This window comes from Pantherophis guttatus, chromosome 4, assembly GCF_059756535.1.
Source record: "Pantherophis guttatus breed Tessera chromosome 4, ASM5975653v1, whole genome shotgun sequence".
Classification (NCBI taxonomy): domain Eukaryota; kingdom Metazoa; phylum Chordata; class Lepidosauria; order Squamata; family Colubridae; genus Pantherophis; species Pantherophis guttatus.
In genome coordinates, this window is record NC_142066.1 from 116845115 (window position 1) to 116873094 (window position 27980).

A 27980-nucleotide genomic window follows, 5' to 3' on the forward strand; every position below is an offset into this window, starting at 1 on the left:
AAGATGAAATAGGGTGGCACACTTTAGCAATAATTTATCTCTCTAGCAAATATGTCAAATAGCTGCAAAATATAAAAAATGTACTATTTGAATATTGTATCATAATGTTACAAAATACCTTTTCGCCATTCCTGGCCTTCTTTTGTCATAATTAGATAGGTCTCTTGGATAAGTACTTCTATGACCCGATGTCTGTAATTGAACTATCCTTGAAGGCAAGATTCTTCGTTGATGATTAATTTTTTAAAAAAGCTGCAATAAGCTGTTTTGCTTATTTTTTTGTTTTATTTGTTTATTTTACTTTTACTTTTATTTTGTTTTACCAGTGGAATGCCTTGCCTTCAGAAATTGTGGTTGCCCCATCACTGGAGGTTTTCAAGAAGAGACTGGACAGCCTCATCTGAAGTGGTATAGACTCTCCTGCTTGTGCAGGAAGTTATACTAGATGATCTCCAAAGTCTTTTCCAACTCTGCTATTCTGTGTTCTAATTTTTTAAAACAGCATACTAATGTTCCTTATATTTCACTCAGACCATACTAGACTTTCTTCAATATTTTACATTTCTTCACATCTCGCTTTATTTGGCTACTAATCCAGGACTTCTTTGAAATGGGATACAGTATTTCATGTTCCTAGACTCTTTTGGTAATGAGCTTTTAAACAAAACCACTGAAAAATTCATCTCTTACCCCAGACATTCATCTGGCATACTTTTAAAGGTACATTGTTCAGCATTCCTTATGATCAAGCACATTAGAAACCATACATTTAATTTGATTGTTGTACTCATGGGGCACTATCCCTAAAATACATTTTGAATTGGTGAATCATTAAAGCAACTGATGCTGCCAGTTAGAAGAATGAAGTAGTTTTCTATCTGTTCAAGATAAATAAATAAAAGTTACACTATATGACTCACAGGTTTCTACCTGAGCAGTTACAACTTAAGAGTTTTTCCTGAATTAGATTTTGCATCAACCAAAAGCACAAGGTGTTTAATTTAAAATATATCAATATCATTCAGTTGTGAATAAATATCATGTCTATTTTGAAAGAATCTTGTGGAAGAAAGTGAATTTTACATAACATTGATCCACTGCAACCAAAATAGGGCAAGTTATTCTATCTGAAAATTCATTCTGCAGCTGATGTACCCATGCTTATCTGGCTGTGTAGGTGTCTATTTCTATGTAGCAAAGACACTTGATATATGGAAAGTAGTTCAACTTCCAAAGATATAAGCATATGTAATACCAAGAGTAAATAGACAGATAAATATAAGCTACCAGCGTCTCTGACAAATGTATAACAGGACAGAGTCACTTAACCACTTTCAATGCTCTCAACTTCAGGGATTCTTGTAATGGAAATATTTTAGCCTAACAATAGTGAAATCTGGTTTCTTAGGGTATGAAATTAATTAGCAGTGTTCCTTTATTATCACACTATTTCTCATTTTACAAAAGGACTGCTGTTGTAAATAATGTGTCTTTTTAATCATAAGGAATGGACTTAGTTCAAGGAATTATTTACCTTTCTTAATATTACAAATTGGATGAAGGTAAGCCTAAAAGTGCCTTAGGATTACTTAATAAGGAAGCTCAGAGCAAACTGCAAGTGCTTACACAAAGTGTTTACATTTAAGCTAGTGATCTCTCCAGCTGTCAAATAGGAAAGCAAAAGTTAGCATCCAGTCAAATTGCACCTTGATCCCCATTTTCAGATATTTGGTCATTTGTTTTCTTGATGATCTTGATGATACAACAGTATTCAAGCATCTGCTGAAGGGGAGTAACTTTAGCAGGAGGAGTAGAGAAGAAGCAAGAGAAGCCTAGGATGGAATGATTACAAATTAGGATCTTATTGTGTCCAAGGCATAGGACTATGATTGCAAACATATGGCATGTGTGCCAGAGGTGGCATGCAGAGCCCTCTCTGTGGACACACACACCATTTCCAGCTGCTCTTCTGGTTTCTGGCATACACATTCCCACCGGCCAGCTGGGTTTTGGATTTATGGTGCTCCGGCATGTGCGTGCGCTCACGCATGTGCACACATGTTCCAGTTTGGGCACTCGATGCCGAAAAGGTTCACCATCACTGGCATAGGACATCTCCACAGCAAGTTCTTTGATTCCTATGGGATTTAAGTTAATCCAATGTGATCTGCTAATTGAGGGCAGAGCTGTCAATTGTTCTGTCAAGCTGGAAACCAGGAAGCAGTTCAAATGTATATCGGGGTTTGTTGAAAGCATTAAACTCTCTAATCTAAACTACTAATGCTCAAAGAAAATTGGTCACAGATAAAAGTTAATGGAATTCAAAGTGAACTGGACTAGAGTTAGATATCTTGTGAGTGTGAAGGCACTCCTGGTCATCTCCTACACAAACACAAGTACAAACACACATGGAAGGAAACTCAAATTATTTTCCCTGAATAACGTATCTTCCTCCCTCCCTCCCTCCCTCCGTCCCACACACCCACTCATTTTTTTCTCCAAATTCTCGTAATGCTCCTAGTATGATGCAGCACTATATTCCTTTCTTGACAAAATGGGAACCATAGGTTCGCCATCGCGGGTATAGAGTCTCCTGCTTGAGAGGGGGTTGGACTAGAAGACCTCCAAGGCCCCTTCCAGCTCTATTAATTGATTGATGTGACATAACTTTCTAGCCCAAGAATACAAAATACGTTTTAAGAGTAGAAAACTGGGGGAGGAGGGCAGGATGTTTAAAAACTAATGCACTGTAAGTAGAAATAAGCAGTACATCCACCATGCAAGTGTTGTGTTGATATATTCCTATTTAGCAAGATGGCTTGAAATGATTTAAAAAGAGCTAGAATAATATAAAACTCAGTGTAAGCCTTCCTTATTATGAAAATATTATTTCAAGAACTTACATAGACTCGGCTTATTATAAGGAAAGAATTAGAACTGTGTTTCTTTAAACACATTAGACTGAGATGTGCAATTCAGATATATAATATCTCACCACATTTTTGTAAGGCTAGTTACTGTTTAGCTGTACTTTCCATGTGCCTATGTAAAATAAATATAAAATTTGATTTTGTTTCTATTCTGACATTTAAATAGAATGTAAAAGCAAGCAAATTTGATTTTTTTTTTTTTTGGTAATCAATCACATTTCTGCTTACAAAAAACACAAATGAAACAGGGATATATCCAGTGGTGGGATTCTGACGGTTCTAGGGGGTTCGGCGGAACCCTTTGTTAAATTGCTGGCTCGCCCCGCCCCTTGCCCCGCCCCTCCGCACCACTATTTATTGCCAATAAATAATGGTGGGCGAGGGGCGGGCGAACCAGCAATTTAACAAACGGTTCGGTGTTTTTTTGTAATTTTATTGGCCACCGGAGCTTCAGCAAAGGCTAATTAGCCCTTGCTTAGATCGGCTCCCGACTCTCAGCTGATTTGCTCTCAGCTGTTTTGCTCAGGGCTCTGCTGCTTGCTTGCAAAGAGTGCTGATTTTTCCCCCCTAGCTATGCTGAAAAATGAAACTGAAAGTAAAGCAGGCTGTTGGCTTTTCTGTTGCTGCAAGGTTGAAAAATTAGGCAGGCAGATTTCTTTTCTTTTTCCTCACCAAAAAAGGTAGGTGTAAACAATAGGAAATTTAGGGGAAAAGAGGAGAGTTCAAGATTTTAAAACACAAAAGAAAAAAAGCTCTATTTAACTAGGGAATTGTAATAATTGAGATACTATTAATTGTATATTGTGTTGAAAGCAGAAATGTTTAAGTTGTGGTTTGGAGGAATATATGGGGGAAATTATTTGATTTATTATTATTGGTAAATAATTAATTGATTTGTAAGAAATTGGATTGCATGGAAATAATTGGAATATTCATGTTCATATTGATTAATATACAAAAAAGTTAGTTATATAATTAATTGATTTATATTAAAATGTTGAATTTATATTAAACAACTGTAATATTACATAATTAGCCAATGTGAGGATGGATATAAAAAAATAGATGACAATGGGAAGGGGTATAATATAGAATAGAAGGGAAAAATTGAATTTGATTAAGATTAGAGATGAAGATGAAGGGTAATATTGGTTTTTTACAAAAATAGATGAGGAATAAATATGGCAAAAAGGAAATATAGAAATTGTAAATTTAATTGAAATGACTAAACACTGTTTAAATTTGTGAACCAGCCAAATACTCTGTTCAAAGAAAATACATTGTATGTTTGTATGTGTGTTTCTAATTATTGTTATTTATTCATATTTGTTCTCTTTTATTCTTTAAAGTTTAACAATTCATTCTTTATCTTAATATCTTTATATTTGTTTGGGGTTGGCTTTCTTCCCTTTCATCTTTTTTATTGTACAGCAATCTTTCTCCTCAAACCTACCACCTCTCTCTTTTCTTTCCTTCTTACTTTCTCTTCCTCCCCTTCTTCTTCTCCTCCCTACTTCCTCTTCCTTTCTCCTTCTCCTCCTCTCTTCCTCCCTCTTTTACCCTCACTCCTACTCTAATTTCCCTTCCCTTCTTTTATCCCTCTCTATTGCTGTATCCTTTTATGCATATGGACTACTCAGAGGGCTGAAAAAATTATTTCTGACTGGTCCTCGCACTTTTGACCAGTCCTCGAACTTACGACTGTCCTCACATTTTACGTTTTTGCCCTATCTTGTCACCATGGTGAAGAGAAGCAGTTGTGAAATGAGTGACATGGTTGTTAAGAATGCTACAATGGGCATAAATGATGAACAGTCATAAGTGCAAAGACTGGTCAAAAGTGCGAGGACCAGTCAGAAATAACTTTTTTCAGCCCTCTGGGTAGTCCTTTTGTGCATATGGACTACTCAGAGGGCTGAAAAAGTTATTTTTGACTGGTCCTCACACTTTTGGCCAGTCCTCGAACTTACGACTGTCCTCACATTTTACGTTTTTGCCCTATCTTGTCACCATGATGAAGAGAAGCAGTTATGAAATGAGTGACATGGTTGTTAAGAATGCCGCAACGGGCATAAATGTGAGGATGGTCATAAGTGCGAGGACCGGTCAAACGTGCGAGGATCAGTCAGAAATGACTTTTTTCAGCCCTCTGTAGTTCCTATGCAGCTAGCCACGCCCACCGGTCACATGACCAGCTAGCCACACCCATCCGGTCACATGACCAGCTAGCCACACTCACCCAGTAACATGACCACCAAGCCACACCCCCAACTAAGCCACGCCCACAGAGCCGGTTGTTAAAAAAATTGAATCCCACCACTGGATATATCTGACTAAACAATTTTGTTATATTTATAATTCATATATGTACATTATAAATTGTCAACTTTTGAAAATGGTTTTTGCTAATAGAAGATGTTGAGAAGCTTCCTAATACTAGAATATATGAATACTATCGCAAAAATGGATGGATGAATAAACCAAGTTTGATTGCTATCCATTTTTCATTTTTACTTTCCCCCCATTTCTTTCTATGCTTTACAAACAAAAACTGCATTTTGAATGTATCTGTACAGCTTTACAAATGCATTATTTTGCAAAACGTGGCCCCAAATATACTACTTATTTGTATTTATTTTCACCTTTTGGTGCATACTTTCTGCTGATGCATCTATTTATATATTTATTTTATTCATTAGAATGCTACGTTACAAGTTTTGAAGATCTGGGAATTCAAATCACAACTAAGAATAATAAGATTTCAATTTCTGTATTATTCTAATTCAGAAAATGAGAATTGAATTGGTTTTTCTGAACATGTAAATGGAAGAAATGCAAGCATCTCTAAACTCAATGTTACTATGTAGACCAAAGCTGATGATTGTAGTATTTCATAATTAACCATATCAATTTTGTGGAGGCGTCTTTTCAGTAAATTCATCTTTCTATACATTGCAAGGATTGCCCACAGAATCAGCTGTTTGTCTTTACCAATGACAATTACTAAATATTTTTTCTAGCGATAGTCAGTTTTGTATGTACTGGCTATTGTTCCTTTCAGTATTAATAAAAGATCCTGGTAAGACCTGGGTGGAATCAGCAACTGTCTTTTAGAATGGTCCTGAAGTTTATAAAAAGTAAAAATGCAGAATATATTTATAACTGATGAAAAAGAATACATTGAGCTCTTTATGGGTTTATTCCACATTGCCTCTCCTGATGGACAGCCGAACGAATATGGAATCAAGTTATTCCATGCATATATTAATGGTGTTTTAAAGTTACATCTATTTTTTAAAAATGTAAAAATTGGTACTTTTTTTATGAAACACAACATGTTTTAGAATTAGAACCATTGGGAGGCAATAACAAGACTATATTCTTATTTTGTGGAAAGGCATGGGCTTTTGAATGTTAACTTTTTTTAAAAAAAAATCAGACCAGGAAAGCAGATAAAAACCAACTTTTATGGCAGCTTCTAGTATGGAAAATGTCATTCAGTGAAGAGTGGGAAGTCAAGATAATTTTCTAGAATAAGGCAATGGCATCCCAGGAATCAAACTGAACTGACATTACAGTATCTTTTCTTCAAAGGCAGACAAAGTATCTTCAGTTACAGAGTTGTTCTGACTCAAATGTTAACATCATGTGTCTCAAGAGTATAAGCTTTTCCCATTTGCTTTTTTCTCCAATAACTTTTGTCCAGGATAACTTTACTAGCTGACACTATGGATGAAATAAATTAACAAAGCAGAGAAGGAGGCATAAAGAAAAAATATGCTACTGAACTTTTAAAATCAGGGATTTAAAGATTTATTGGGAGGTCTGAAGGGACACTACTCAGAACTTGACAGTGTGACTTACAACATGTAGGGAGGAAAAAGAAAAAATGGGGGGATGTAGAAAGAAGCTAAAAAGCCCTTTACTCTTGTCTCTAAAATGCTCTTGGACTCATGCCAAATGTTAGTCTAGAGAACAATGTTGACATTTAGCCTTTCTAATCAGTGTTGTCTGTCATCCAGGGCAGAGATTCTTCGTCCATGACGAAGTTCTCCAGCAACTGGTGGCATTATCTTTCTCTTCCTTTTTTCCCCTTTCCTATTTTTCACTACCACAAACTACCAACACTCATTTGTTCAGACTCTATGAATGCCACTTCCACAGCATTAGTGGATTGAAAGATATTTTTTCAAGAGATATATCTCTTGATTACTTGCTGCAGAATTTTCCAGATGACTTTTGCCTAGGAATGATTCCTGCCTAAAGGAAGGAAGGAAGATTACCCTACTAGCATTCATATTTATAAAATTGTGTATCGAGTATTAGAAAACTGGAAATAAGCACTGGTTTTCTTATAAAGGAAAAAAATATTAGAAGCTCAAAATAGTTTCTCTTTCATGGGTTAGACTCATGAATACTAGAAGTCTATATTGAATAATTCGAACATAACATTTCTGAAATGTTAAATCCAGTATTTCACAGCATTAAATTAAATTACCCTGTCTTCCCCAAAATAATACATCCCCTGATAATAAGCCCAATTGGGCTTTTGAGCACATGGCAATAAGGCCAAGCGCTTATTTCAGAGTTCAAAAAAATATAAGACAGGGTCTTATTTTTGGGGAAACACAGTAATTTTCAGTTGTCATAGATAACTGAAAAAGAAAGTATGATCCATGAACCCCATTCTTGAAAAATAGTCAATAACAGGAATTTTTAGGGATGTGGAACATACAAAAACCAAGCTATCATACATGACTGTTACCATCATTGACTACCATTGTAGATCATTACATGCTGCAAACACAGAATAAATGTGAACACTTTAAGCCGCCTAAATTTCCTACTGCCTACATTATTAAAAAAAAAAAAGTATAGTAAAACAATCCAGATTGCTCAAGTAAATATGCCTATGCCCACTGCTTTTAATTACTGCCCTTTTTCATTAACAAAAATTCTATGATTATTTCCTGTTCTGGCAACTATTCCAAAGGCAGTGTGATTGCTTAATCTGCTATTTTCACATATGCTTAAACAGTACAGTGAAATATTTCATATGGACAAAGAAATTGATTCATAGACCTGGAGCATACCATCTGGATGTAAATTTCCCTGAACTTAAATGAAGCTTGCTTCCAAGAAAGAAGATTTGCATGATTTGCAATTAAAATTTTATCCACCCTTATTTGGCATAATTGGAAAATTATAGTTCCTTTTGGTTTCTGCATTTTCAGAGTAACGCTTGATTAATCGTTGCATTATGTACATTTTTTTTTCATATTTAGTTTGACAAGTTCTCCTTTCAAGTAGATCAATCTGTAACACAATCGAAACGCATGACTGAAAACTAATTTTAATCATAGATTACCAATCATTCTTTAAATATCTTTAAATTTGATTTATATTTAATTTAAATATCACACCTACACAAATATACAGAGATACATCTAACTTATACATGGTTATGTATATGATAGATTGTCAAATTGGGACAGTTTTGCCCACCCAAATTGAATAATTTTTACTCCCACATACAATGATCCAATGGAAATAGGAGTCACACCTATCCCAAAATGCAGGGCTGTCTAGGACAGACAACCAAGCTTCTTTTAACTAGGGCAGGAAGATGTGGAAATCCTGCACAAGAAGAACAGTCATCCCCTGTGGGCAGGGAGTGGCTGTCTGGCTTTCACTCACACACAGCTGGCACTGGCACCTTCCAGATGGACCTGTTTCCAGTTTTCCTTCGCCAAAATGAGAGTAGCTGTGGGCGTCCTGGGGCCTTTGGGGATGGGCGGAAAAGAGGAGCAGTATACAAGTGAACACATGGCAAAAGACTTCCTGTTTCCATGTTTTCTTATTTCTTCTATAATTTGACTTTCATAAACTTTGCCCATGAAATACTGCTGTGCCTGGTATCAGGAAATCACACAGACTTTGCTGGCACATGTGGATAAGCCATCTGAATTAATCTGCATGTAAATATGGGCTCTGCATGGAATCTAGAAGACCAGCCAAGCAAGTTATTTCAGTAAATGTCATTGGATTTTATGCAACAAAATATTAGGACCAAACCCTGATTAGCACAAAATGATTACCAAAACTTCTGAAGTCAATAAAACCTGTGTTCCTTGAATTAGCCTACCAAAAGACCTATTCTAGACACTAGAATTACTTTTCATAGAAAATCCTGTTGGCTATTTTTCATATAGTCCATTTTCCACTGGTATTTTCTTTCTTCTAGAAAATTGATAATTTTTTTGAAGTTAACTTCATTACTAGCAATATTTTAAATTCATTAATAGGTCAAAATATCAACCATTCTCTTGCTTTTTTTCAGATGGTGTTCCAAAAGGAAATAAGTCTCATAAATACGTCTTGTTCCAACTTGTAATATATTAATGCTCAAAACTAATTAAATCAATGAGGACATTCAAGTAGTTAAAGAGAACTATCTTTTGTCTAATTGGCTATCTTTCCTGACTTATAGAGCCTCATCTCAGTGAACTTTTCCCCCATTTTTATCGTCAGCCTTGTAAATGTCTATAAATTGTCTGCAATGTTCCATTCTCTCATCAATATGTCTATTTTCATTTTTATTATTGTTCAGTCCTTAGTCACAGTATCTAACTTCATGCTTCAATCATGATAAATGTGGGAGAGAGGAGGAATCTGTGATCAATCAAAAATTGCTCAATACATATCCCAGGACTCTTTAACATTGGTTGTTGACTACAGCTACTAGAAGTAATTTTGCGAGATTTTCATGGTACAAGGCAACATCTTCTTTTTCTTATCCTAAGAAGTTTCATCTAGCAGGATGAACAAGAAGGACCTATTCCATGATGGCTTCTTCACTATGAAATATCATCTCTGCAGAGATAAGACTGCCCCACCCCCCACCCCATTTTGACAAGCTTTCACGAGGCCCTGAAGAAGAGGTTCTACAATAGTCCGGGATCCAGAATGATATTGAGTGGCTCCTCTGATTGTTGCCAGGAATGTATGTGGGTGTTTGTTGTGGGGCGGGAAGTGTTATAGGGTTTTGTATTGAGTTTTTATCCTAGTAAACTGCCTGGAATCACTGGGGGTGAGTAGTCAGTCATATAAATGAAATAAACTATCAAATACAGAGATATGGTAAATAACATGATTACAAGCATTACTTCTTTACTATAAAAATTACGGAGAGATGTTTAGCAAAAAACAAAACAAAAGAACAAAAATGTGAGAGTGTCTCCCTTCCATTTACATACATAAATCAAATTAGACTGATATTTCATCTTCCCCCCCCCCAACTATGTTCTTTTACTACACTTGATTACCACAAGCTAGATTCAGGGATCCATTCCAGGCGTCCCAGTTTTCCAAAGCAAACTTTTGAGAAAGTAGAAAGATCGAAGTTGCATCTAGCTTTCCTTCTTCTTTCTGCAGTGGAGCAGCTCCACTGCATTCCATTTTTGGTTTCACCTGCTATCTTTAGCCCAATGATCTGAGCTTCAAGAAGAGCATTGAATGGCTTAAAATGTATATAAACGAAAGCAACACCTTCTGGAAAGTGGGTTTTTTTTTTCTTGAATTGGGCAAGGTCATTCCAGAAGAGGTTGTATGGCACTGAGTAAATAAAAATGTCTTGAAATTTCTGAATTATCCTAGCAATCAGTTTGACTGCTAATTATTCTTATTCTAATTATTTTAATTTAGCTAGTGAACTATGAACTTTTCTAATAAGAAATTCCCTTGTCTCTTTCTCATGGGGTTATGAATGTTACTCACAGACAAAATAACATGGATAACTTCTCATGCAGATACAGTTGCAAAGTCAGCCTTTAAGTCCTATTTTCAGATCATGGCAGTATATACATTATAGCCATCCATACTGCTTTCTTAGTGTGCTTCAGCACCCGTGCCAAGTTCAATGTTTTTTGCCTTCCCTTCAGTCTCAGGAATAGTGTTAATAGTGCTCAGAAGTGATGATACATTTGTTTTATTTCATATCCTGAAAATATAAATGAGTGCATTGAACTTGTATTCAATACTTCTTTTGTTATGTCTACTTATTCACTTAAGCTTACAGATTTTCCTGCTCTTTGGCCCTATGCAGATATGTGCATACTTCTACAGCCCAAGAGGCTAAATGAATGTGGAACTGCACTTCTTATCCAAGGACCTTCTTTAGTTCTTGAATGAGAACTGGATGACAAGTGAAAATGTTTTCAAAGAAAAAACGAAGAAAGTCCAGTTGTCCTTTGGAAAAGCACCTTTGGGACAACCATGACCTGGATGATTGAGAACCTCCATAGACACATGTGTTCTTAACTCCATGTCTTTGTACTTCCAATGTTCATTATTGTATCAAAGAAGTTTTTCAAAAAGAGATTGGACAGCCATTTGTCCAAAATGGTACAGAGTCTCCTTGATGGAGACTCTGTGGACTAAGAAACCTCTAATGTCCCTTCCAATCTTATTATTCTATGTTCTAAGGCAATATGGAAACTTTAAAAGTAAAACCTGAATGAAAATAGACCCTTGATTAATGCAAAATATATGGTTTATAAAAGAAAATAAAGAAAGCCTAAGTTCAGCAATTGCAAAGAAGGCCTATCATAAATTATTTAAAATAATTTACCTATTATTACCTATTTAAAAAATAGGTAATATCTAAGAAGAATATACGACATAAAATCTTATCAGGTGAGATATTGATTGATTAGATTTATATCCTGCCTTTTCTCTAGAGGCTGGTAGTTGACCTGAGAGAGAAAATGAAGAGATCAAAATTATCCAGTGACTTTATATGGCTGAAGATGTCTCTGATCATAATCAACACCTTAACCACTAAATTACATGGTTCCAATTGGGTCAAATAGTTAATACATTGTATAATTCATACTAGTAAGAAAGATCCTGAATATTTTATATATTTTCCTTCCTGAAGCAATTCAAAACTTTCAGCAGATTCATAATATCATAATTAGTATAATGTCTCATCAATAAGACAGAGTTAGAGCAATATTAATTTTTAGAATTATACATGCAAAATGCAGTAAGAATAGAAAATTAAGATAGTGTGTTCGTTATTAAGATGTGCTTAACAGGGTGGTTACAAGGGATACTTTCTAAAGGACATTTTTGTTTTGGGATTTTTAACTCTATGGGACTTCTACATATAACTATGTATAGGTTACAGCCTTAAAAGAAACAGTTATTGAGAGAATCAATTATAAGAAATAGAAACTGCTGAAACAGACAACAGTCTTAGCAATATTTCAAAATATTTGAAAATATGAATGGCATCAAATATCTCACTAAAGGCTTTGTAAGTCTTCATTTCCAAAAATAATCACAATAAAATACAACAATAATTCATGGAATTTAAGTAAGGGTAAAGATGCAGTAAGGAAGGCTGAGTGCCAAAGAATTGAGGCCTTTGAGCGATGGTGCTGGAAAAGACTCCTGCAAGTCCCTTGGACTGCAAGGTGATCAAACTGATCAGTCCTAGATGAGATCAACCCTGACTGCTCTTTAAAAGGCCAGATCCTGAAGATGAAACTCAAATACTTTGGCCACCTAATGAGAAGGAAGGACTCACTGGAGAAGAGCCTAATGCTGGGAATGATTGACGGCAAAAGAAAAAGGGGATGGCAGAGAATGAGGTGGCTGGATGGAGTCACTGAAGCAGTCAGTGTGAGCTTAAATGGTTTCTGGGAGATGATAGAAGACAGGAAGGCCTGGAAGAATATTGTCCATGGGGTTGCGATGGGTTGGATACAACTTTGCGACTCAACAAAAGGTGCATGACTTAAGATTTAAGAATTGTATGGTATATATACACATACACGTTCAGTACATGCATCAAAAGCTGAATTCTTATTGTGATAGCATGATTTATGGTAAATCATATAAAAGAGTAATTATCTGCTATCAGTGAGTTGACTAGAACAAAGAAAGTTTGTTGGGAGAGCTCAGCTGAGGAGAAGGAAGAGAAAAGGGGAAAAGAAGAAAGTCAAAAATGGGAGAGAAATTGTTCATGGATTGTTGTTTCAATTTCCATATACTGCTGTCAATTGCTACTAACTACCAAGTAGGACTGAAGCACTGCTTGCTGCTGATTTAACTGAGACAACTTCAAGGACATATTAGGAAGCCAGTTCCCCAAAGAGCAAGCTCATTAAGCAAGTGAACAGGATTCAGGCAGGAGTAAGGAACTTTTAAAATTGTTTGTTGTTCATCAGAGAAACAGAGATGGAGGACACTACCTTCCTGATATGCAGAGACATACTATGTTCTTTTTCTCATTGAAAATGACAACAGTTACAGATTACAGGCTGAATGTAAATGGTGCTTGGAGATGAGAGGAACACTGGTGCTTCCCTGTGGTACAGTTTGCAGTGTGACTGAACAACTCCCAAGTTTCTTTAAGTTTACTAGCAAATATCCTTTTTTATTTATTCATATTGGAACAAATAACACATTCCTGAAGAAATCACACGGGTCTATGAAATGCATGAGAATAAAGAGCTTAGGGCACAGATGGAGTTTTCTTCACTCATTCCTATCAAAATAATACAGAAAAAGAATAATTGGCTAAACAGATGGTGTCAGCAGGAACAATTTGGATTCTTTCATAATGGAATGTGTTTCTAAGTTGAGATACACCTGGTAAGAGATGGTTGAACTTGCATAATAACTTTGAAGGATATGTTTGGAAGTCTTTAAATAAAATTTCACCGGATCTGATAACTTTAAACTAAACCATGGAAGAAAGGAGCAGAAGCTCACAAAACATCAGATGTCAGTACTAGCATGGGTATTCAGGATATGGTGGCATTCAACACATCACATAAATACAGGAAACAAATAAAAATGGGAGAAGGGGATAATATATTACCAAAATATTCCAGTAATTCTATGTGGAACCCAAGAATGGAGGACAAGTGGGTAAGAAACAGGACAAACTAGAATTCTTAATTTAGGAAAACAAATGATTTCGTAGGCTTGCTGAAACCTGGTGAGATGAAGCTCATGAGTAGAATTCAAGAACTGAATGGTAATATAATATTTATTCAAAAGTATAATAGTAGAATAGAAGGATATTTTATATAAAGGAATTGCTCACAGGTACAGAGATCCAGGAATTTGAGCGTGAAAATTCATGCTGAGTGTATTTCGATAGCCATGCAAGGGAAATAACACTTCCATTGCTGCCATAATGTGTTCAGACTTCTGGCAGTTAGCAACAGTAATTGTAAAACTATAATCAACACTTAATATGTCAATTGTAGGAAAAACTAAATTAAGATTTTGAAACATAATAGCAGGTTTTTTTTTTTAAAAAAAATATTAATTACACAGTACACCAGGAGTAGTAAATAAAATCCAAGTATGTCATCTTGAGGTTCTGGGGAAAATACAATAGTCTATATTTGGATAGGAAAAATCAAAGGCATGACTCTAGAATGGAGGACATTACTGGGCATCAGTATGGAGATCTGGGTATCTGGGTGAATCATTGTACTGAACTTGAACCAACAGTATAATGTGGACAGGAGAAATGCAATTGTGGGCTGCACTGGCAGTTATGCAATCTTATATATAAAAAAGTCACTGTTCCTTTCTATCTGCATCAATCAAACTGCACCAAGAATATTGTGTCCAGACTGCCCAAGAATATTGTGTCCATTCCAATATGTGGAATGCTTGAAGGCACTGAGTATGATGGAAATGTTGATAGCATTGGGTATGTTCTATCTGAACCTTATAGAAGAAGAAGAATTGTTCCAAATTATATGAGAAGCAACAGTGGTTTTACATTACAAGAAAGTAGATTGGTTCCTGATCAGGAAAAATCTCTAATGGTAAGAACCCTTCAACCATCAGACTGAATACCCCAACAGATAGTGGACTATTCTGGAAATATTTAAACATTGTCTGGGTAGCCGTCCATTAAGGAAACTGCAGTAGAAGATTCTTGCATTGGTCAGAGAGTTGAATTAGGTGACCTATAAGTTTTTTTCCAAGTTTTGATTGTACAAGACTATGCCTATTAAGATAAAATTTCACCATTTCATGAAAAATTAAAGCCTAATTTTTAAATCATGTCATAAATAAAAAATAGTATGTCTATGCCACATAAGATTGACATGTCAGTGATGGATTCTTTACTATGTAGATGTTGCTATTTTTGCCTGAAGGAATTTTTGTTGAACTTGATTTTACAGAAACAGTGGAACGTTTAATGAATGATCTCTTGCAATTAGCCTCCTAACCTCTTATATATCTTTATCCCTTCTCCCAGAGCTACTCCTCTTACCCTTTTTATGTGTGTGTGTGTGTGTGTATGTGTGTGTTTTAAAAATCACTTATTTGTCATTGTTATATAATACAATCAGTGTGCTATCATAGAGAATGACATAGATAGGAAGAGGTCAAATACCCTGTTTTCCCCAAAATAAGATATCCCCTGATAATAAACCCAGTCAGACTTTTGAGCGCATGGCAATAAGGCCAAGCGCTTATTTCAGGGTTAAAAAATATATATAAGACAGCCTCTTATTTTTGGGGAAACACGGTATGTGGAAAAACTGCAGAACTCAAGCCTATCTGGGTTTATAAATCTTACAATATGCTCAGTTTAGGAAAACAAGTGGGCACAGAGCCAAGCCTCAACATTCAGTATTTAATATATCTGTAATCTGAAGTCCAGGCACAGAGTCCCCTGTTGTCATGTAGTGGATGTTGATAGTGGACAGACGAAGGAGCTGAATTTTGTGAATGTATTCTGCTCTTCTCAAGCGAAACAGAGCTGACACTGTAGTGACTGGGTGTTCAGACATTGCTAAACTTAGGTCATAAACATCTTTTGATGGAAAGGATTTTCTGATAATGGAAGTCTCGGAAAGCTGACGTTTGAGAAGGCCTACATAAACCAAATTGCTCAGCCTTTTTGCAAATTAGACCTAACACCTTAATGAAATGATGCAACTAATGTGGAGCTTTAAGAATATTGATGACGGGGCTTTTCCCTCATGGCAGAAGGACTAAGATGAATCAGCTATAGTGTGAGATACAGTAAGAATCATTCAGATGATATTTTTCTTCACACATCTATGCACTGAGAAGACACATAAGACACGAAGAACCAATCTGTTCTTTGTGGTGAAGCCCAAAGTCCAAATGTTGAATAAAAATAGGATCCAGGTTGCAATCCAGATTATGGTCACTTTGTTATCTGAAAAGACTCACTCGATGTCTCAACAGAATGTAGCACTCTGGTATATGTATTAAATTAAATAAATGCTATTTTTCTCTCTAAGTTAAAACAATTAGCACCTGTATTAAAGTAATGGCTGAGGGCAAAACTAGACTGTTCCTGTCTTCTGATAACCTTTTGTCTTTCCCACTAGAGCTTTGCATGGTCTCTGCACAGGGCAACATTCCTTATACTTATGGTACTTATTGGAACTGTGTGTGTTTGGAAAGAGAATTGCAAAACTACTCCCTCCTGTTACAATGTTAAAAAAAAATAACAATGTTTAAATAAAACACCTTATTCTGCTTTCCCCTGAAACTGTATCTCTTGCTCTTAGTTAAATGAAACCTGATGAAATACAAATCCGACCCAAAGAAGCTCACCTTAACCTTTCACCCTGAGACTTCCATGTGCTTAAAAAAAAAGGAGGGGGGAGGGGGACAGAGGGCAAAAATGAAAAGGCATTAGGGCTGAAACAAATGTTTCCAAATGTTTTACATTTATTCCCATTTACTGGACTTCCACCCCTTATCCTGCTTCAGAATTCTGTAGAAACAAAATATTTGGATTTAGCAGATACTATAGTTTAGAAAGAAAATGATTTCTTTCATTAAAGGACTTTTATAGAGTACAGTGAACAGAACTGTAGTAAAACTGGATTCACAACAAAATTTGTACCAGGACTTCAGTGACATTCACAGAGAAAAAAAGTTTGGGTTGTGTGAAATGATTTGGAGACAACTGGATAAGAATAAATTAAACTTGTAACAGAAAACTACTATGGGCAATATTTTAGAATATATGCCATGAAACCATTCTATGCAGATTTATGACAATATATTTCACAACTTTGCAAACAGTTATGATGCTTAACTGAAGAAGGTGGTAAATTAAAATAAAGTTTTAGGTCAAACCTCCTTGTTATGATAGGAATGGACAATTTCCAAGAAAAGGGGTCTGAATGAATCCCATTTTTAACGTACACTTGGTTATAAAAGGCTTTCACAAACTGATCTTCTTTAATGGTTTAAGGCACAGTCTGCTTAACTTAAGTACTTGTTTATTAATTTTTCATTGCTTAGCTTAACCTCTGAAGGGTAAAATTCCCTCTCTCTCCCACTAAATCAATGATGTTATGTTTATAATGGAGTTGAAATTAGCACAAATTCTCCCCCTTCCATTCTTTGTCTCTTCCTTTTTACATTATTTATTCAGTGGAGTCTTTAACACATTAAGGAATTACTGGGTTGGAGTCTTTTGCTGGTGCTAGGGCAATTTTTAAATACTTTCTTGAAATCCCTAATTTAAAATGTATACTTTGGCATCTCAGAAATGATAGTATGAGGGAGAAGCAACTGTTCTTCAGTGAATTACGTTAAATAACCATTCTCACTGAAGTACTCCATGGGTTCTAATGTACAGTTCTATCCAAATCTTGAATGCATTTTATAGAATCAAAAGGCAATTCAGCTCCACCATCTCAGGTGATTTTGAAATACACACAAAACATTTCTATAAATGGTTATTTTTTTCACTGCAAAATTCATTCTCCCAGTAATGACCATAGACACTTTTCTCTCAGGCGCATCCTGCTTTTCTGTTTTCTAATGGTAGAATTAGTACTGAAGTATATCACTCAATCTGCCAGTTAAATAGTATTTACCCCTGTTCCCAAATGAACATTCAGATTTGCAATTGATTTAGTGCACTTGCCTTCTGAAGCCTTCTATTTTGAAAAAGTAATAAGAGAGCTACTACACTATTACATGAAGGAGAATACATGCTTCTAAAGCAAGAGGAAAATAATGTTGACTGCAAGCTGAAATCAGTCTTAATTCATTCTTTATTGCTGCTCGGGTTCAGTGTTATTTGAGCTGGTCTCAACTGTTAAAAGCATTTCCAATGTTCACATGGTGTGCATTAGGTTACAAAGTAAAAGCAACTAGAGCTCACCAAATATAACTTTCTGAATGCAAACCACATGAATTTGATTTCTTTGTGGCATAACTTTAATTGGGTTCAGAGATCTCTCAGATGTACCTGTCTATCTGCTTTCTGATGGCCTGATATGATAAGGCTAATACGAAGAAGCTGGTCTGAACTGCTCTCAGTTACGGGGAATCCATTACTTAGTTTATCAGGTTGTGGTCCCTTTACTTGGGAATCTCTAAGGCTTTAGCCAGGCATCCATCACTAAGGAACTAGACCAAGTATAATTGTACAAGTTTGCATACCAGGCAATACAAAACGGAGAAAGCTGACTCAAGCTGACTCGTCCTCTCCAATGTTACTTCTTTCATCAGTACAGGTTACTCATGCATGAGTAACTTGAATCAAGTACAAGAGCTGCCAATGTGGAATATACACAGAGGTGCTCTTCAGCCACTATGTTGCCTACATAGGCACTATCTGCAAGTTTAGGTAAAGTAGGAGAAAAGAGGATTCTGTTGAATTAATGGGGGGGGGGTTGTTTACTACTGGAGCACTATGCCTATTTGTAATGTTGAACAGTGGTATGTAGTAGCATAATTAAGAGGACATTGGCGACATATCTTCTGGGAACTTACCCCCTTTCCAGTGGTGAGTTGCCCCCAGTTTGCACCGGTTCTATAGAACCAGTAGTAAAACCGGCAGGAGGCTCTGCCCACTGAGCCCGATGTCATCAGAATGCTTCTGTGCATGCACAAAAGAGCATGCATGCATGCAAGTGAAGCAAGCAAGTGCGGGCGGCCCCGTTGCAAACCGGTAGTAAAGGTAAGTAGAACCCAACCCTGCCCCTTCCACATTACTCTAATTTCTATTATATTTATTTCCCCATTTCTTTTGTCTTATATTCCCTTTAATGTTAATTCTGCTTCTTTCCCAACCCCTCTGCAACTTTGTTCCCCATCTTTCACTCTACCAAATTTCTGCTTTCTTCCAGGCAAAACCAGCTGGTTTTATATAGTAGTTTTTCTTCTACCATTTATATTAAGTAAGTACACTGCAGAGGATGGCAACTCTGCCTGATATCTTGATTTCCTAGGTGCACCTGGGCATAAATGGCTTTTTAAAAAAAGTCCTATAGAAAAATTAAAGTGTTTGATGTGATTAAAATGTTCTTTATAATATAAAATTTGTCTTTGAAAAATAAAAATAAAAAATAAAATAAAACGAACAATGAGAAACAAGCTTTTATTACTTGTAAACTAAGGTAAAAGAGAAATGTGTGAAGGAAAATAAGGGAAGATAGTCTCTCTCTGTGTGTGTGTGTGTGTGTGTGTGTGTGTGTGTGAGAGAGAGAGAGAGAGAGAGAGAGAGAGAGAGAGAGAGAGAGAGAGAAGGAGGGAAAGAGGGAGGGAGGGGAAGAGAGAGGGCGTAAGAGAGAGAGTGAGAGAGAGAGAAAGAGAGAGGAGGAGAGGGAGAGAGAGAGAGAGAGAGAAGGAGTGAGGGAGAGAGAGAGAGAGAGAGAGAGGGAGGGAGGGGGGAGAGGGAGAGAGAGAGAGAGAAGGGTTATAAGTACAAAAGTTTTAGTATCTATAAAAGCAAGCCCTGGTGTGTCAATGTGGAGATCCTCCAAAATGTTGGACCTGGACCTTTGCCTGGTGGTCCTGCCCCAGTGATGCCTTTGATGCTAAATGATTTATATATTCATTGGTGACTAGGGGCAAATCTTGCAGTTCATCAGGCAGTCATTGAGAAATGAATCAATAGTGATCTAGGCATCTGCATTGCTAGATCAAATGTAATGTCCATCTGGTAAATTAACAAAAATTCCAGACCCCAGGAACTGTCATTTAGGCACCTTACAAATAGTTTTCAAAATGTTGTCAACATAACTGTCCTGTTAAATAAAATAGTTTTATACTCTTTTTGGATTAGTAATAATACTAATAATACTTTTAAAAAAGATGATAAGGGGTTGAAAATAACAGAAAATATCCCCAGCAGATCAGCTTTTTATTTTGGGATTTCATAAGCATGTCTTAATCTTCTGCATCTTACTATTTCCAATCACTTCAGCTTTATCCAAAAGCTATTTTCCCCTTTTAATTTTCTCCCTATGTGCATTCTGATAAAAAGTTAGGGCAATGTTAGAAATATCATTGCCAAATGAAGATATATTAGGAACAGGTATTTTTTGATAGTGACATAAAATCTTTGTAACTGTTTCTTTCAGATGTCATAATTTTTTAGGTTTTTTTAGTTTTGAGCTACTTTCAAAAATGTTTGGCTGATATGATTTAATATATATGTACAGTATATATGTACAGTAAGATGTACAGCATGAATTATTACTGTATCTGGCATTTTTGTTTTGTTAAACTATATTCTTTTATATGGGCAACTGTATAACTTGCATTTATTTTGCTGATGTTATGCTGTTCTTCAAAGGGAAGTCTATGAAGACCTAAATATTTACTAGTGCATGATCATCTTTGTGAAGGAACATTTTGTATTAGTATTACTCCTGGTTGGAAATTCAGTCCCAAGTTTCCCAGAATTTGGTTTGATGAAGAATGTGATAGCTGAAGCTTCATTAACTGATGCATGTAGATATTATTTGCATTTTTTTAAATAAAGCAGATAAGGCCTTTCCCAAACAATAAGAAAATAAAGTAGCAAAAAGTCAAGGAGGAATGATTTATATAAAAAGCCCAAAATGAGTGAGGTGGGGGAACTCCATTGACTTTTGGCATCTTGTTGCTAACTTCTAAAAGTTAAATGTGTCTGGGAGTTTGATTGTCAATCTGGAGGCCATCTTTTCTTTGGAGCTTCAGGGCTGCCACATTTAGTGCCTAAATTATGTTTTCTGTTTGTGTGTATGCATCTGTCTGTCTGTCTGTTTACCTATCTATCTTTTTGTCTGCCTGTCTCTTTTTCTCTCTCTTTCTCTACCTAAGTACAGCACAGTATGAACATCTCTCATCTCTCCATTTTTAGACCGCCACGATTATATGAATCGTTTATGAACTGTATTAAATACATTACAAAATAAAAGAATATCTATACTCATGGATAATAAAATATTTTATATTTGAATAAAAATTAAATGATAGGATGAAGTTTCTCAAGCTATATAATATGGATGGATGGATGAGATGGGATAGATCGATGGATGGAAGGAAGGAAGGAAGGAAGGAAGGAAGGCAGGAAGGAAGGAAGGAAGGAAATTCCTTTTTATGAACATGAATTGTTCATTAATGCAATACAGCTTTAATGTTATATTAAAACTGTATTGCATTAAATATAGTCTTTCTGGTAAGAAAGGCTACATTTCCACTGAGAGAATATTCTGATTGCTTCCATTACCTTACTTTTAAACTCAATTGGATTGTCCAAATCTAGAATTTTTCAACACATTGTGTATTTGACTGAATTAAAGATTAAGACTTTTAGAACTAAAATGAAAAAAAAAGTTTTTGGTTTATTTGATCAAGGTTAAAATGAGACCTTTTTTAAAAAAATGTTCTTTATAGCCTTTTTTCTGATACCAGAATTAAAAAGTTGATATGTCATAGATTTGCCTATAGGAATATGAGATAAAGAGATATCTGTTCTCTTAAATGGGATAAAAAGGTATTAAATTTGCTTATATTTGTGATAGGTTGAAGTAACATTAAAATTTTATTATATTCTCTATTATATTCTTTTTCTTATTTCTTTTTTTTCTTATACAAAAGCACTTTTTTTGGCAAAATGTCAAATTATCCTTTACAAGTACACTTCTACCTGTTCTGTATAAACAAGAAAAGCCACAAATAATGGAGATATTTCTCTTTCTACTGAAATGATAGAATCAGTTCTTGTTTTCTAGAGTTATTTCTTGAGTACTGTATTCTTTCCACATACTGATATTCTTTGTTGTTTCCCAAATAATCTGTGAGTTTTGATCCCTTCCCATCTTGTAATTCTAGTTTTAGAGCCCTAGACTTCTAGGACTAATTGAACCCCAGAGTATCTGGAAAACATGTATATATAGCGGCATCAATCTACTCCCAGCAACCGTTACTCTTTATTTTATTTTTCTGCCGCTACCTTCTCTCTTATTTTGAAGACAACAATAGGAAAATTTGGAATGAAAAAATAAATTACAAAGAACACCTAGTTCTGTTTCACGGAATGCAATACACATGCTTCAGTCAAATTCCAGCCTTTTGCAGAATTAAAGGCTGAATGCAACAGCCTAAATGAAACTTTATCTTGCCATTTGTTGTTTTTGTTGGATTGCAGCCAGTGCAAACATTTGCAGGTGGCCGAGCCATATTTTGACACTCAGCTATCTACAGTTGTGATTAAAATCAGAATGCTGCTAAAGTGGGATTCTCTACAGCCTTCTAGGCCTGATTCTGGTCCCCCTTTAAATACCCTAAGACGATGACAACACTGCTAAAAAGTTTAAAGTTCACGACCAAGCATATTTGTGCTGTTTGGGTTCATTATATTTTTTTTAAAAAATCTTCCCAAGGTATTACATTCTTCTAATTAGTTATGTGCCAAACAAAACCATAGCATAACTAATCTTGCATTATATTAAAATACAAACCTGAAATTCCAAATGAAACCATTATAAAACAGCCTTAAGAAATGTTTAAAATATGGATAAATTTATCAGTTAAAATATTTTGATTGTGCTATTTAACTATCCCCAAAAAGTTTGATCAGTCAAGGTAAAGAATTCAAAAGGAAATTTCTATCCAAAGAGTATTATGTAAAAAGTAATACTGAATGCCTAGATATGCACAAAAATAAATAAGACATCAAGACTTTATATGCTTTTATATTTCCCTGAAGTTTTTTACAGATCACCAGTTAAATGAGTCCTCAAGCAATATAAACATTCAACTAAAAAAAAAAAAATGACCAACACAAAAGCAGTGACATTCACTGAGGAATGTATGAATGAAAACATACTGTACATTTGCTGATATAGAAAAAACATATAATAAAATAAGTAGGCATGTATTTCTGGATATTATATTCTGGTTTTCCTCAGTCTTAGAAACTTAAGGATGTGTGGACTACAACTCATAAAATTTCCTAGCCAGCAAGAGAAGTAAGATCAGAATATGCTCTTTGCTGTTTAATGTATTCAAGCATAAATGTATAATTAATATTTCTGATCATATGAAAAGTCTGTTGCTTAGAGATGAGAATGTATCCATACTTTTCAGTATATGAATTATACCGCAAAGCATAGATACAGCATACTCTGCATATATGATGCCATGTTGTTGGCTAAGGTGATGGTGAATGTTAGACAAGTTGCATATAGCAATGTGGACTATGATCTGAAAAATAATGTATCAGTAATCAAGATTTTTGACAAGGAAACTGGAACGTATAACTACAAATATACATAAATGGCAAAAACAAGTGGATACAGTAAATTTGTGCACTTGGACAGAATGTTCACTGTAGACAGCAAAATGGATGGATATATTTTAACACCTACAAATGCTGACTAAAATGCTGTGAACATGGTATTATATTGTGAAGAATAAATGCTTTGTTTAAAAATGCACAATGTATATAAAATGCACATATGTATATAAAAGGGTGCCTTAAAAACAGAGTGATTAAATATAAATGGGAGTGACTAGTACAAAATACATTAATATTATATAGAGAGAACAAAGTCATATGTAATAGAAATATATGAAAAGTGAAGGGAGCGAAAAGAAGGGGTAAACCAAGAATATGGTGGTTTGAGATATTCAAAAAGTGAATAGGTTTAAAAAATAACAAAAAATGTATGAAGGAAACAAGGTTAATTTATGAAGAATTGTGAAGTATGAAGAAAAGGAAGTTATATTTTCTTTTTTATAGCCTGCCTTTAGTTCCTTTGGTTTATTATTTCTTACCTATTTTCTATGGTTTGCATAGTGTTGCTTACCTTGAAAGGAAATATTGTAATGAATATGTAATACATAGCAGTAGCATTAATCACAATAAAATCATAAAATGACATTGGAAACAAATAAAACTCAACATAACATTCTCATCTAAAAGCATCATAATGAGACATTAAGCTGACCTTCTGAGGCAAAAAAAAGTTTTGCAACTGAAGAACAAGCAGCAGAAAAGAACCTGTATCAATTTCCAACCTAAGTAATATTGCTATCAAATTTGTGAGCAGATAAATTCTTAAAGCAGTATTGCTAATGTATACGGGGGTGTCAGTAGAATAGGAACGATAATCTAGGCCCGTGATGGCGAACCTATGGCACGCGTGCCACAGGTGGCACGCGGAGCCATATTAGTGGGCACGCCAGCTCAGCTCTGAGGCGCATGCGCGCGCCGGCCAACTGATTTTTGGGCCTTCTGGGCCCACCAGAAGTAGGGAAACAGGCTGTTTCCTGCCTCTGGAGGGCCTGGGGGGGTGGGGAAGGCCCGTTTTTCTTTCTTACCTGGCTCCAGATCCTCTCTATGTATCTGGGAACGGCGAAAACAGCCTTTCCCACTCCCTTGGAGGCCCTACGGAGACTGAAAGGGCCCATTTCCCCACTCCCGGTGGGACAGGAAGTGATGTTTTTTCCTGTCCCCAGCCTCCAGAGACTCCTAGAGAGCTCCTACAGACTCCTAGAGAGGCTCCTAGAGACTCCTAGAGAGGTTCTGGAGGCTGGGGACAGCAAAAAAATGTCACTTCCTGTCCCACAGGGAGTTGGGAAATGGGCCCTTTCAGCCTCCGTAGGGCCTCCAAGGGAGTGGGAAAGGCTGCTTTCGCCGTTCCCAGATACACAGAGAGGATTTGGAACCAGGTAAGAAAGAAAAACGGGCCTACCAGGCCATCATGTACCAGGAGCGGGGGGGAGGGGGTTGCACACACATGTGCGTGGGCACGTGCACACACGACCCTCCCCCCCCTCCTGGCATGCGATGGCAAAAAGGTTAGCTATCACTGATCTAGGCTGTGTTTATAATTTTAGCAACTTTTAAGATTTGTCAACTACAACTCCTAGAATTCCTCAGGCAGCATGACTGATCTAGGCTGATAGTACACAGTTCATCTAATCAAAGCTTAATACATCTGAGTAAAATGTCTTATGGTTGTTTGGTCAACAAAAGACATGATCAAACACACACATACACACATATTCATCCCCCACTTATATTTGCACCCAGAAAGAGATACATAAACAATGAAGTTTGATATTATAAACCAGAGCATCCTAGCTACATTCTGTAAAGTATAATAATTCAGCAACAATGTCTGCCCTGTTAGAGATATGTATACATTTAAGTTATAAAAGATATAATAAAAGATAAAGTTTGGTCTCCATACCTGGCATCATATGCTGGTGAAGTCACAATAGAAGCACAATATCTCCTTCTTCTACTTTACAGGAGAAAACATTAAGTGCAATAATTGGATCCACATAATATTTTAGAACTACTGAGAATGTACCTACCCAATCTGCCGATTTGTTGAAGGTGCTTGTGTTATGACTGAACTTGATTGCGGTGACGGCATGGCTTGTTGAATCACAATGCTGGTGTCGTGGTTTGGCATCCTGGGATTAGAGAGCTGGTGCACCCCTGATGCTGTCATAGCATCTCCCACACTGTTATGCATTGGAATATTCTGTGAAAAGGGGAGGTGGGGAGAAAAAGACAGAGATAACAAATTAGATGCTAGCATTTGTTTAGATTTTTCTTATATCTAAATTTACAGATTGGCCAACAGCGTATACTGGCCAACAATGTTTCAACTGATTTTACTCTTACTCTAACTAGCTCTACGGAAATGATAACACACTGCTTTTATAGTGTAAAATAGTGAAACTGAAAATGGCTAATATATATAAAAATAACTGAGAATACTGTCCAGAATCATAATTTCTAATGTAAACATTTTGTACCTAATCATTTGCTTGTGTTCACTATATTATTTCATTTGAAAATGATTTCCCAAAGTTGGTGTAAGACATCTTGATTTACAGCAATATTGTTCCTGATGCTGTTTACTACATTGGCAGTAAACATCATTGTGCAACAGAAGAGTATTATTTGTCTCAGTTTTTTGCTGTTTTGCTATCATACTTTCAGTAACATTTACTAATGAATAAGCTTAAACTTTAGATATAATACAGTCTTAGCTCAGAGGAAGACTTAGTTCAGAGAAAAAAAGAGATGGATTTGAATATTTCTAACTTAAAGCTAACAAAAGGAACCATCTCAAAGGATGAGACTTTTGTTTGCACATATAAAGTTTAAAGATGTAAAATTGTACCACATATACTTCTATCCACTATTGCTAATGGTGCAAAAAAATTGTACAGTAGGTGCAATCATGTGCTAAATGGATAAGAAATGGATAAGTAAACAAAGCTAGTGTTTACTTTTAGTACAGTTCAGCTAATCAATAAAGTCAATGTTTGGGAGGTGGGAATAGGGAGGGGAGAAGCAAAATTTACAATAGTAGTAAGAGGCATATGAGCAACTTAATGATAGACATCAAATGTGGGATATATTTAGGGTTATTCTTTGTCTTTCATAGAATTTGAAGTTTCCTTTTGAAATAGTCCAATTAATTATAATTCTTTGATGTAGAAAAAAGAACTTTAACATTTGTGATTTATATAAATGAGCTTGGTTGTTTTCTTGCAGATCTTTCATTACCAAACTAAGTAACATCATCAGTGGTGGAAAGGAATGGGATTTGCACTGCCCTGTCAGTGTTGATGGTTCCTTGTTTAGGGTGTTGTTTACTGTTAATTTGTTTGTCTGACTTGGTAGTTCCTTGATTTGGGGTATGGTTTACTTCTTGATAATTAATATTAATCATGGTGATAGCCTCTGCTAATCTGGGGATTAATTGTTGATGAAGAGATGTTTTGGTCTTTTTTTTCTTTTTGGTTTTCTTTTTACAGGATTTGTTTAATTAGGTTAAGCATGAATTGACTGAAGGCCATCAGTCTACAGCTTTAAATTTTTTAATCTATAGTTTTAATATATTAATATATTTTAATTATTTTTCCATTTGTTTTATAACCTGTGAGCTGCCCAGAGTTGCTTTATAGTGAATGCATAAAATTTAATAAATAATAATAATATATCTTTATAAATATATGAATATGGTGCCTTAATTTTACACCCAAATAATTCTTAAATATTTTTTCTAATAGCTCTCATTAACATCATAAAAGAAAATTTACTTCTAATATATATTTTTTCAAAGATAATTTTTTTTGCTGAAATTCTTAAGGATAGAATATGGTATTATTGGATTTATTTAGCTAAGAAGTAACCAAGGCATGCGTGTGTGTGCGCGCACATGCACACGTGCACACACGCACGCACACACACGCACATGTTAATATGCTGTTACTCATTTTACAGTTAGGTCTTTAAGAGGTTACAGGTTTCTTTGCTTTCATGAGATCTTTTCAAATGTAGGAAATGTAGGAAACCAAAGAAGCTTCAGGATGGAGAACTATGCAACAAAACACCAAAACTAGAACCCTACAGTAACTCAAATCAAAAAATAAATTCAAAAAACATTTCTCAAGGATCCTGAAAATAATTTATAAGAACAGAAGTCACTTGCTCAATCAATGGGAAAATTAAAGGAGATTTTGGCACAATGGTAAGAAATAATTTTAATTAAATTGTTTTTATAGATCAAAATTATATTATTGGCTGAAGATGACTGGGCTGAATCTTGTTTTATTCTTTTGATCTTTTTTTATGTTCTTATAAAGCCATCTTGAATCAATGGGTCCTTAGAATCAATGCTCTGCAGAATACACTATATGGACAAATCCTATTGAAACAGGAGTATATTTTTACTTGTTGAAGACAATTTCCATTACTGT

At 35.5% G+C, this 27980-nt stretch overlaps 1 protein-coding gene across 9 annotated transcripts in view; it reads right to left on the reverse strand.

Moving 5' to 3' along the window:
- Positions 1 to 27980, reverse strand: part of CREB5 (cAMP responsive element binding protein 5) — a 266380-nt gene that overhangs the window by 128308 nt on the left and 110092 nt on the right. For all 9 annotated transcript variants that reach the window (XR_015733985.1, XM_087892619.1, XM_034402318.3 and 6 more), the window contains one exon: positions 25575 to 25747. Coding sequence is in view for 8 of the 9 variants with exons in the window: in XM_087892619.1 (XP_087748745.1) it covers positions 25575 to 25747 (173 nt within the window). In the remaining variant the exon portion in view is untranslated. The remainder of the gene's footprint in view (positions 1 to 25574; positions 25748 to 27980) is intronic.